This window comes from Protomyctophum parallelum (assembly GCF_964188405.1).
Source record: "Protomyctophum parallelum genome assembly, chromosome: 1".
Classification (NCBI taxonomy): Eukaryota; Metazoa; Chordata; class Actinopteri; order Myctophiformes; family Myctophidae; genus Protomyctophum; species Protomyctophum parallelum.
In genome coordinates this window covers 34,733,559-34,746,242 of record NC_139697.1, presented here as the reverse complement: position 1 = coordinate 34,746,242, position 12,684 = coordinate 34,733,559, and the positions used below count along the sequence as shown (strand labels likewise).

The following is a 12,684-nucleotide window of genomic DNA, read 5'->3' as shown; positions in this document are numbered from 1 at the left end:
CAAGGTGGCGCGCGGTGATACCAGACCCTTTGGACAGCAGCAGTGCGATGCTAAGTATTGTCCCTTTGTTCCTTTGCGGTGACAGGAAGGATATTAGAGCCAGCGCTTTGTTCCTGAAGTCGATCACCGTGTAGCTGCTCACCAGAGGGTCCACGAAGCTGATCATGTGATGTCTGCACTGGGCGAGCTCCTCTGACGTCACCTTGTTGGTGATTATGTCCAAGCCTCGATACACCTGAGAAAACATACCAGCAACACAGCCAATCAGCACTCAGTGATACACCTGAGAACATACCAGCAACACAGCCAATCAGCATTCAGCATCAGCGATACACCCGAGAACATACCAGCAACACAGCCAATCAGCATTCAGCGTCAGCGATACACCCGAGAGAACATACCAGCAACACAGCCAATCAGCATTCAGCGTCAGCGATACACCCGTGAGAACATACCAGCAACACAGCCAATCAGCCCTTGATACACCTGAGGACATACTCAGCAATCAGCACTCAGCGAGTAAACCAAGCAAATGGGATGTGACAGCAGGGTGGAAATACGAGGGGAAAAAAGGAAACTTGGTTCAAATCTCAGAATCAGAATAAGCGTTATTGTCACATCAGTTTTTAAAAGTGGGTGAATATTCGTTTTTGTGAATTGTTCCCATCGTATCATTTTTACCAAGAAAAAAAACAAAGGGAAAAAAAGAAGGGGGGTCAAGGCAGGAAAAAAGAAAAGTTTGAGCGCTTCGTGTGAGGACATAAAACCAGTCATAAATCTGAACAGAGCTGTAGTTACTGTACAAAAAACACACCTGGGTCAAGGATTGGCTGAAGTGAAAACTGTTTCCTGGTATATATTCCCAAGGATATGTTTCTGTTTACCTATGGGGTGGCAGTGTGTGTGGTTCAGCGTTGCGCAGCACACGTTGGTTGAACCACAGCACACACACACAGTGCAACACCTAAACCTTTGTCCAGATTGCATCACGACACTAAGCAAGGGGCTTCCTCGCAGAATGTTACAGTGTTACAACAACTACTATTGCTCATCTCGCACACATACGCAAACTGACACACACACACACACACACACACACACACACACAGTTTCTGGAATCTGATAACTTTACATCCAGGGCTCTTGGCAGTGATACTCAGGCCTTAAGGAACCGACGCTAAAACTTTAGGGCCGTTTATTCCCAGGCAAATCTGATTCATCAGTCCAAAGCAACGACTTGAATTACGATTTGGTATTATCCTTTGATATCCATCTCATTATGCCTACCGTACCGAATTAGTTTCATCCGAGTTGGAATAATGAGACAGAAGTGGAACACATGTTCCTGGTCAAATTAAGCTGTTAACGGAAAAACCATAAAGGCTTTTTTAACGACTGGAGTCTCTCCAACTAATGATTAGAATCGTCACGTTTTAGGAGGCAGTCCTACAAATGCTCTACTGTTAAAGGTAGTTTAATGGCATTCAGCTGATGTGCCAGCCAGGTGGCGATTTGACAGCTTCATTTAGAACCAGAGCGGACAATTAATTATAGAATGACAAATGATAGACGGGATCATGAAACGTCACGGATGAGTGCATCTGTGAGCACAGACATTTTAGCACACCTCTCGATAAAAGGGGAGAAAACTGTATTATCGAGATGTTTTAAGTTGCATCAATTAATCAGGTGTTCCAAAAGGTAAATGAACAGCTGGCTATTGTTAATGCATTCTATGGGCCTGTCTAGCAGTCCACCAAATCTGCCTGGCTGCTTTCATTCAATCTCTTCTTAACTCGATTTAAAAAAAATAATAATACCCTGGCAAGTATAATTCTAGTTCATGTACAATAGGTTGTCCCTTAGTAAGCTTATTAAAAGGAATTATGAACATCTGCTGGTGTGTAAAGCTGCTACTCCAACATACTTAAGTCTCAGTTCTTACAATGCATGGCCAAAGGCCAAGCCATCTATAGACGAACCCGCAGAGCGCTGCAATGGGCGCAACCATAACAGCGGTGTCAATCGGCTCTCATTATCGTGGCTTTATGTTTGCCTGCTCAGCAGATTGTCTATAAGCCGTCTGTATGCATTTCCTCCTCTCCTCAAAAGCAGATCAATCACAACTCATGCTATGTCCATTGTCTCTTTTGTACTGACGTTTGTTTTTATGAAGATGGTAATTTCCATACCGTCACCAGTCAACATGACATATACATTGACATCAGTCTCAACCCCAGTCAACAATGAGTCATGACATAGACATACACCTTAGTTCCGTCTCCAGTCAACTCAACATACATACACCAGTCCACATGCCCACAAGCAGCCAACCTGTACATTTCAGCTTTGCCACTGAACACCGGATTGTGATTATTATAAAAAAGATTACTTCCTGCACAAACTCCACATAAATTAACTTAATAAACAAAAGAGTGGAGGAGGGATCATCACCATTAGACTACAGCAAGTTTATGTTCTGTGTCATAACCTGTACAAAAGGCTGACAATGAACTAAGTTTGGTGAGCGCTCGTGGAGTGAGTGTGCAGAGTGTGGCGTTCACATTATCAAGCATAGTAAGAAGTTGTGCTTCAAATCATGTCAGGTTTGTGTACTGTGCATTAATGCAACACACACACTAGGGTAGGGCTGGGTGCAATAACCGCGGTTGTGTGCGAGTTCAACAGTTCATGAACGCATTAATTTTAGTTTTGCCTAAACTGTAATCCTGGGCGCTACTTTCCCTCTGCTTGTGGCCCATTTAATTTCACAAAACTTGGATTAGGGATTAAACCGGGATTTAACAGATATCCTGGTTTAATATAGCCTGGATCAGCGATTAACCGGTTTCATTAAAGCCGGTTAATCTTGTAAAATTAATTTAGCCAGTTAACCTGGATATGTTGAGTCTTCAGTTTCATGAAAGCAATGCCACACTAGTTACCATGGAAACTGATGCTGTGTAATTAGCTTGCTCCGGAGCAGGCTAACAGCCAGGTTTAACCTAATCCTGATGTCTTTACTGTTCATTAAGCAGTCAATTTGATCACAAACCAATGATTCTTTCCACACTTTGCATTAAAACATCATATACTGTAGGTACACATTGCCATGAACGAAGTTCTTTGTCCTTTCAATTAGTAACGCCCGACGCCCAAGACGAAGTTTGATCCAAAAGACGTTTATTGATCGCATCGCTCCACAGCCTGGAAGCACCCGTTGTGCAATCCTCGATGTTGCGCAACAGTGAGTCATCGAAAATGTTCCTCCCCTGTTTAGCCGACGACAACGAAAATCTTAAAATGTTAATAACTCTCGATCTAAATCATCCTGTCTAATTATGAAAAAACATCCTGTGTTAGACGGCCCTCCGCTGTCCAGTCGCTAGTCGCGATTTATTCTTACCTCCCGTTGTTGTCGATCGACTCTAGAGTGGTGTGGCTATATCTAGCTGCTACAGGCACAACCGGAACAATTTAAGCCCTATATACAAAATCAAAGAACCAAAATATATAGGCTGCACAACCTCATCATGACAGCTTATGAGCTTGTACGTAGATCAGTTACTTTTGGTGAATGTTCCCCCAGAAATAGTTTGCTGTGGTGCAAGTTGTTAAGAAGAATAAAAATAAATCGTTATTTTTTGTATTTATTTTTTTGTAAAAGTTGTTATACAACGTATTACCATTGTAACATTTCACCCACCAACGGCCAAGAAGTACATACATCGCCCCAAGCCCTCAGAGGAGGGAGTTATGGCCAAATATCACAATGCTACAGTATCATTATGCTTACAATATTATGAATTCTGTTACATTCATTATGAAGTTTTAAGTTAAGAGTAGTGGTAAAATTGTGGAGTAGTTAATCATTCAGTCTATCCACTATTGAGAGTATTTTCTCTCTTTTATTACAGCAGCAGTATTTAGAAGCTTAAGTCCTTGTATCAGTAAATCTGGTAATCTAGTAAAGATACTAGATATGCATAAGGGGCAGTAATGCAATTATTAGTATCAGTAAATCTGTGTTCCACCGAATGGGTCTAGTGAGGAAAAGCCAGGCTCTGCATTCAGCCAGGCGTTATGATCCTAGCTCGATAAATCCGCCCATTCTAAGCCTCGCTTGGCTTTAGTGGAACAGAATAAACCAGGCTGTATAGACCTTGGATTTAACAAGCCCATGGTTTTGGATTAGTTAATCCAGGTTTTGTGAAACAGGCCCCTGGTGAGAGCCCCAAACGGAGGTCATGCTTCCTTCAATGCATGAGGAGTGAGCAGTCCGCTTACTGCGCAACGTGCCCCTTATATTATTATAATTATTATTAATAATTATTATTAATTTAATTCAAAACGTTTCTTTTTAGGTATCGATCAATACCACCATACCATCAGTAAACACTGATTTATTACCACGATAACAAAAAATCCATACCGCCCCAGCCCCCCACACCCACACCCACACCCACACACACAGTACTGTGCTCATTCAAGTCTTCAGTAAAAACCCTCAAAGGAGGTGTCCTGTGTTCTAATCAACACCTCTGGAGTGAAGTGGGGAAGCCAGACCAGCCAGCAAGTATTCTTTGCCTGAGTCACAGAGCCCGAGGCTCGACTCGGCCCGACTAATGTGCATTTTGGGCCCTATCCTACCCGAAAACGTCGGGCCAGGTCAGGTAGTCGTTTTTAAGTGGTGCAACCACTTCATTAAGGAGCTACCTGTATGTGTGTCTGTCCCTGGCTGGGTCTGAGCAGTACAGTACAGTACAGTACAGTACAGTACAGTACAGTACAGTACAGTACAGTACAGTACAGTACAGTACAGTACAGTACAGTACAGTACCCCCACATGGTAACTGTCATTTCTCTTTTTTTATACATTTTTTATCCCACGATTTTGTAACCCATTTTTCACCCATGTCAATCATCATCTAATGTGATTCTGGGCTCTACACACCCTCCGCCAATCTGGGGAGAGCAACGGACTTAACTCATGCTTCCTTCATGCTTGAGTGTCCAAGTTGCTCCTTTACACCTGACAGGGGGGAGTTTCCCTGGTTGGACGTAGCGCGTGGAAGGAACACGTTATTCCAACCAGTTCCTTTCCCCTCCATCAGGCGCCCCGGCTGGCCAGGGGGAGGCAGTTTAGAGACCAGGATTACTGCATGTTTGTGAGGGTACCTACCCTAGGGGACACGGGGAGAACATGCAAACTCCACACAGAAAGGCCCTTTCGCCAACCCCGCCTTCGGGTATGGGCACTGATGACGCGGAGGAGGAAACACGCCGCCAGCACCCACAGCGCCCCGAGCGGGAATCGAACCCAGGACCTTCTAGCTGTGAGGCGACAGCACTACCAACTGTGCCACCGTGCCCCTTGTAACTGTCATTTCTCGACCGTTTCGGACGCAGGGCGGCTCGCCGGAACCGGGTGGGCACCCTAGGCGGGAAGCTGGTCCCCTGGGCGGGAAGTGGGTCTGGAAGTTCCAGGGACCCCCCAGGGACCGCCACACGGAGTTGCACCACTTACTTCACACAGGTGTGATTTTGTCTACTGGCCTACTGAATGAGCAATTTACAAGCACTTTTGTGAATTCTGATACTATAAGTAAAGCATAAAGAGCAAAAGAGGTGATTTTGCATCACTGCATGTGGGAAGCTCAAATTTGACAGATTGTCAATTAAATCAACTAGTAATCAATGATCACAAGCTTCAACCAAGTCCTTGAATATTAGTCGAATAACAATACGTTTAGGGTTAGAACAGCTAATTGATACAATGAAAATACAGAATATGCACATCGAATTTCTCATGTGAATGTACAGATTCATTTTAAATATATCTATTATTACACGGTTTGTCTGTGCGAAGTCGATTTGTCTGAAAAGAGTAATCCTGTATGAAGGCTGGTAAGGCTGCTTGTGGATGCAGCGTACGGTATTTTGAGCTGTGCTTCTGCACGCCAAAAGCTGGGAGCAAGTCAGCGCAAAGGAACCCACTGAACCCAGCTGATCATTTATTTACAGCAGCTATGCACGACACCACTGTCGCTGAAAGAAATGCATGGATGGATGGAATGGATGGATTGATTTGATTAGACGGAAATATTAACGGCACAGTGGCACAGTGAGACATGTAGGCTAAAGGATGAACACAAAAAGGTCCTGAATGGGGACTTGTTTCAACAGAGCATCAAATAGTACACGTTTATGAAACTGCGGTAGTGTAAGACTTTCCCTTTCAAAGGGAAATGAAACTAGCTCCCTTTGTGACCTACTGATAGATGATTTTCAGGCCACGTTTTAAAGAAACCACTGAGTGATACACATCCTTGGGCCGGGGCATTCCGTATTGTGGTAGCAGAGAGGATGGAGTTTTGAAGAATACAAATCTGGGTAAAAAGGAGGATAAATAGAGAGTGGAAAGAGGAGAGAGAACAGATTATACACAGAGACAACAGAGATAGAGGTGCGCAGACTAAAGGTCGTTTCAGACGGGAAGCGAGTGACGCAGGCGTTATCGCCTGGATCGGCGACGCGGCTGCTCATGAGGGGAGCGCAGGACACGTAGCGTGAAGAAAAAAAGCTCACCACAATCTGGGTCTAGTCGCCCGAGGGCGCGTGCACAAATGAGCAGGCACGCAACAACTTCACAGGACTGCGCTCGCTTGCGTTAACGGCCCTCAACTTTTGCGCATGGCCAAAATAATCGCCCGCCGTTCATTGAAAATGAATTACCAATCAGTCGCTTCTTGTCTGAAAAGGCCTTAAAGGCAAATTTGTTGCAGACATTGCGCATGACATTGTGAGTTTATCGGTCTCAGCTATTGTTTCCGCACGACACTATCGTGCGACGAAGTATGAATCAGGCTTGAGAGACACTGCGTTCCGCTCTAAGAGAACAGAGCGCTCTCTCTGAAAATCATCACTCATAACCCAATCAGACCCTCTACGGCGCTCACACTAAGACTGTACAGTGAGGACTACGAGACAGGGTGATGGCTGTCCCCTCTACGGCGCTCACACTAAGACTGTACAGTGAGGACTACGAGACAGGGTGATGGCTGTCCCCTCTACGGCGCTCACACTAAGACTGTACAGTGAGGACTACGAGACAGGGTGATGGCTGTCCCCTCTACGGCGCTCACACGAAGACTGTACAGTGAGGACTACGAGACAGGGTGATGGCTGTCCCCTCTACGGCGCTCACACTAAGACTGTACAGTGAGGACTACGAGACAGGGTGATGGCTGTCCCCTCTACGGCGCTCACACTAAGACTGACTACGAGACAGGGTGATGGCTGTCCCCTCTACGGCGCTCACACTAAGACTGTACAGTGAGGACTACGAGACAGGGTGATGGTTGTCCCCTCTACGGCGCTCACACTAAGACTGTACAGTGAGGACTACGAGACAGGGTGATGGCCGTCAGAAAGAACGACAGAAGGACAGACACTCCGTTTGGACTCAAGTTTATATAATAAGTTAGCATTCGTTATGGTGAGGCTCTGTAGGAGGCTAGATTTGCAGGAAAAAGTCTTGTGTGCACTGCCGGTACACAGATAATAAAAAAGGCTATATGTCGATGTATGCATCATACTGTAGACGTATGATGTCACAGGCTCGCCACAGGAAATCCGAGAACCACATGGGTACCGTACCATGCCGTTCCCATGTAGACCTGGCTTGATCCCATTTTTGTAGTATGTGTGCACGCGTGCGCGCGTGTTAATTTGCCAGTCTATGAGGGTCATGCGTCTCTCATTCTGAGCCACACTCCTCGACTGCTCCCTGGTTTGCATGCTTTTGTTCCTCCAAACACAGTTCCTCATACACGGCCAGAGGGTGCCCTGCAAAACACACAGACACCCACCCACTCGAACCCACACCACACTCTATTCACAAGGGGTCAGCGCAAATCTCTCTCTCCCTCCCTCCTGGTATGTGTGTGTGGCATCTTTCATTAATAACCCCCACCCCCTCTTCTAACCGACACACAACCTTCCTTGTCTTTCTCCCATGGTTCTCCCCTCAATTTTCCAACGTCTCTTTCATAATCATATTCACACTAACTGCCTATAATCCCATTAAAAAAACCCACTTAGCTCAGATTTCTGTTTGGTTTTTCCAGCTCAGGTTCATTTTAGCCTGCTTTATTGTAAAGCTATATAAACAGTAAAGCTTCCCAATCTACCATCTCCTCACTCTCCTCCTGGCTATTGTTGTTCTGTCTTTCTGTCCATTGTTACCTGCGGTAGGTCTCAGGCACTGAAAGGAGGAACGTGGGATATACTTAATTATAAGCTGTGTGTGTGTGTGTGTGTGTGTGTGTGTGTGTGTGTGTGTGTGTGTGTGTGTGTGTGTCTGTGCTTGTGTCCTCGTTTGAACCCATACTGTAATAATATCCATGTGATTGCATGCGTCTGTCTGAACACATGTCTGTACATTGTGTAAAAAGCGCTGAAAGATTGAATGGAATCAAAGTCAATCTTTAATGAGAACAAGTGGTCCCGGGAGCAAAACAGGCTTAACTATTTAAGTCTGATTTATACTGTCGCACGACCGGTGACACGCACAGAACATTTCGAGAAGGTCCTGAACATTTTTGCCTGCAATAGCATGATAGTAGGGAGGGACACCAGGTAGCATCAGAGCTTGTCGATCGGCTATTTTCAGCAAAAACTTTTCTCCACAATAACAGACCTGAGCCCTGAGGTACTCAACCATAGGGTTTAAGTGTAGGACAACAGGATCGTATAAGGCTCACGCAAGCACAGGGGAGACAACAGAGAAATGAAGAGTCACTTGTGGAAGAGATAACAAAGAGGAAGAGAAGAACGCGCCTCGGGGAAGGGAAACTGAGGAAACAAATTAGCCTCAGACGAGCCGGTGAAAATGAGCCACAAATTACAGCGTCGCCTGAGCTAGCGGATTGGTTACTGAGCCGTAAGGAATCAAGGATAATATCTATCTACATGTTTAATCCAGTTAGCAATTGTATTCGAAAGAAATTTGAACAGGTAAATGATAAAACGCTTGTTGGAAAGTACAGGCCATTTAGTCAGGGGGGGGGGGGGGGGGTGTCAATTTACACTTTTTTACATTTTAAAGCTTTTCACTCTCGCGCAGTTAAACTGCAGTAGACTATATTGAGCAAGTGTTAGTTTAACTGAACAACACTCCCACAATTTAAAGTGTAAAAAGATTAGCTAAACTCACTCAGAGTTAAACTAACGTTTCCTGACTATACTACAAAATCCAGTTCATTTGACCTGGAGAGTAAAAATGAACCTCACATGGAAACGGTCAGCACAGTATGTGCCTAGAATAAGCCACAATGGCAGCCTATGCTTCCTGTGCTGGTGAGAATGTGAATGGACCAGCTCGTGTGAAGGTGGCGTGAGTCAAGAGAATGATGGACAGACAACAAACGCTGAAGAAATAATGTTAGGCTGGTTACTGTGTGCATGTGCATGTGCGTGCGTGTGTAAGGGCACCACAGACAATGAGCTCAGTGTTCCAACTTTGTAGTCTACAGTCGGCCTGCTTGCCCAACCTTACACCCAACACGAGACAGCTGCTCCCCTTCTACAACACACCATGCACGACTTATAAGGGGGGGGGGGGGGGGGGGGGAGAGAGAGAGAGAGAGAGAGAGAGAGAGAAGAAGAGAGAGAGAGAGAGAGAGAGAGAGAGAGAGAGAGAGAGAGAGAGAGAGAGAGAGAGAGAGAGAGAGAGAGAGAGAGAGAGAGAAAGAAAAAGAGGCCAACAGAATAAATGAAAGAGGAGACCAACACATTAGAGAGAGAAGAGATCGTGGTGCAGATTGATGGGTACAAAGTGCCCTCAGGCTGACCTCTAGACACCAGCCTACTTACTTCCACATTAAACACACCAACTGTAGGCAAGCATGCATTACTTTTTATCCACCCTTTCAACAAAAAAATACCTTTATTATTAAACCCTATTTTTATCCAGAACATCCCCCCCCCCCCCCCCCCCCCTCCATCCTTCAAATCCTTTCCTCCATCATTTTATCCTCCTCTGTGTGTGTCTCTCTCCTCTCTCTCGACAGGGAATGGCCCAGTAATGCCAGACTAATAAATCATTCATGACGTTGTTCTCCACCTCCCCCTTCTCTTTCTCTCCTCAATCCTCCTCTTCCTCCATCTCCTCCCTGGTTGCTGCACTGTAGCACTGACCGCAGCAGACATCGCCACGCCCACTGACTGCCATTTACAGTGAATGGACGCACAAACGCACATTTGCATGTAATGGAAATGTATAACTTGCATTCTCTGAATAATGCGCATGCATGCATGCACAGACTCACATTTACTGTATATATTGTACACAACTTTGATTTTGTCACTAATGTATAAAAAAACTATTAAGGAAATTAATTAAAATGGGAGGGGGACATCGTCATAGTTAAAATGCAGACACATACATCAAAACCCAGACAGTTCACAGTCACAGCAGAGACAGACAAACAGGGAGAAAATCAAAGAGAGAGAGAGAGAGAGACAGAACAGAGAAGGAGTGGATGGATGCAATTCGTCTCTGCTAAGAATCTTAGCGTGGGATTACTGTCACATTGATACACACACTAGTGCTCCACCAATAATGAGGGACGGCCATAGCTGAATGGGTAAGAGAGGCCGGCTGGGAAACTGAAGGTCCCAGGTTTGATTCCCGGTCCTGGCAGTCTTACTTAACCCCCAACTTCTCCCCTACACTCAAGTCTCCCCATACATGTTTTTCCCTTTTTTACTTTCTGTATATGATGATTTCCTGTTTGTTTTTTTATAGGTGTGTACATTACGTCTTTAAATGTTCTGATGAAATGAAAAAGGTGGACCCTGTTGTAAACAAGTTGTGCTGAATCATGATTGGTCCACAAAGTAACCGTTTTTGTATTGACTTGCTGTGCTTTCGTTTGAAATGTAACCATTCTGCATACTGTGTGTGAAATAAAAAATTCAATCAATGAATCAACCAATTGGGCAGTAATCAGCTGAGTGAAGCTGAAAACTGAATTTCCCCTGCAGGATCAAAAGGGTATAAATCCTTATTACTGGATTTTTTTGGGGCCGATTAGGGAGAGTAAATAATTCCAACAGTGACATATCGGCCACACAATGGATGAGCTGAAACTCTCATCCACATTGACTCTCGACTATTGCAACAGTATCCTCCATGGCACCACGTCCAACTAAGCCTTGCCGAGCCATGAGGCCCATAAGGCAGAAGCCGGGTGTTTCCGCATGTCGACCTTTGGTGTGTCGGATCTGCGTGTTCATCCCTTCTGGAGTTGGGACAAGAGGTGTTGGTGCCAAATATGCTCATCAAATATTCCATACTCTACTCCTCCCATTCAAAATTCCCTGCTGACGGTCGGACACCGCCCCACCCCGTACCCGTAGGAGTACATGTAGTGACAAAAATCACCCTCTGCACCCAGTTTCCCTCCCCCGAACAACTGTATTAGTGTAGAAAGTGTCACACAGCCAATGAGCCAAACCAGATGCACTGCTGCGGATTTGTAACCCCTAGTAGCCTCCACAGTGGCGAGCAGGTACTTTACCACTGCTGCAAGTACCCAAGCGCATAATAAACTTTATCAGTGCACTGAAACTTCACTGAGAATGTAATGATTACTACTAGTCCATACACACTCAGGGATATGACACAGTACACACCCAAAGTAGTGTGTAGTGTGGGTTGTTTGGTGTGTACATTTGTATGGCTGAACATCCTAAATTACTACTTATACCGTGGTGGCTGGTCATGATTGTGTGGTGGCCCGGCGCCCGCCACACAATAATGCATATAGGGGAAACACTACACTGCTATTATAAAAAACACAAATTAGAACCCAAGCATCTTGTTTTGCATTATGTTCTGCAAAAAATACAACATACTGTATTATGGCGATGGGCGAATATCAGCAAACAAGAATATCAGTTAACCGTTACATTGGTCAGGCTTTAACACGCACACCACACACACAGGAATGAAAGCATCAGAGTTATGAGAACAGGGGCCACAACCAATATGGGATTCACATCAGTATATTGGTCATCAATCACATAAACTTTCTGATCTATAATGATTTAAAATTAACATCCTTAATTTCTTACAGAATACTATAGAGCGTCGCAGTCATGACGACGCCAGGCCCAGGAAATAATTCCCAATGCATTTTTCCCATAGACATTTCAAAAAGTATTTATTTAAAGACCTTTTAAGCGTCGTACAAAGCCAACTCGAGTCGTGACAAATCATGACAACAAACACAATATTTTGGACCAAACAAATAATTACAAAGAAGAAAAACAACAAAAAAAAGTGTTGTAACCTGCCGTTTTTTTCTAATTCTTTGTTTGGCCCAAAACATTTGTCACGACAAGAGTTGGCTTTGTCTGCGGCGTAAACGTCTTTAAATAAATACTTTTTAAAAAGTCTATGAGGCCCCTGGCCAGCCGGGGCGCCTGATGGTGGGGAAAGGAACTGGTTGGAATAACGTGTTCCTTCCACACGCTACGTCCAACCAGGGAAACTCCCCCCTGTCAGGTGTAAAGGAGCAACTTGGACACTCAGGCATGAAGGAAGCATGAGTTCAAGTCCGTTGCTCTCCCCATGTCCCCCATGGGGACTAGGTTGGCGGAGGGTGTGTACTGTGT

The 12,684-nt window shown here is 44.9% G+C and overlaps 1 protein-coding gene across 1 annotated transcript in view; it reads right to left on the bottom strand.

The window, feature by feature from the left end:
• LOC310865073 (tRNA dimethylallyltransferase-like) overlaps positions 1-12,684 on the bottom strand; it is a gene marked incomplete at its 5' end in the record, with an annotated part of 48,375 nt that overhangs the window by 28,621 nt on the left and 7,070 nt on the right. Inside the window, one exon of the mRNA XM_083774054.1 lies at positions 95-235. Within this exon, the coding sequence (XP_083630180.1) occupies positions 95-235 (141 nt within the window). The remainder of the gene's footprint in view (positions 1-94; positions 236-12,684) is intronic.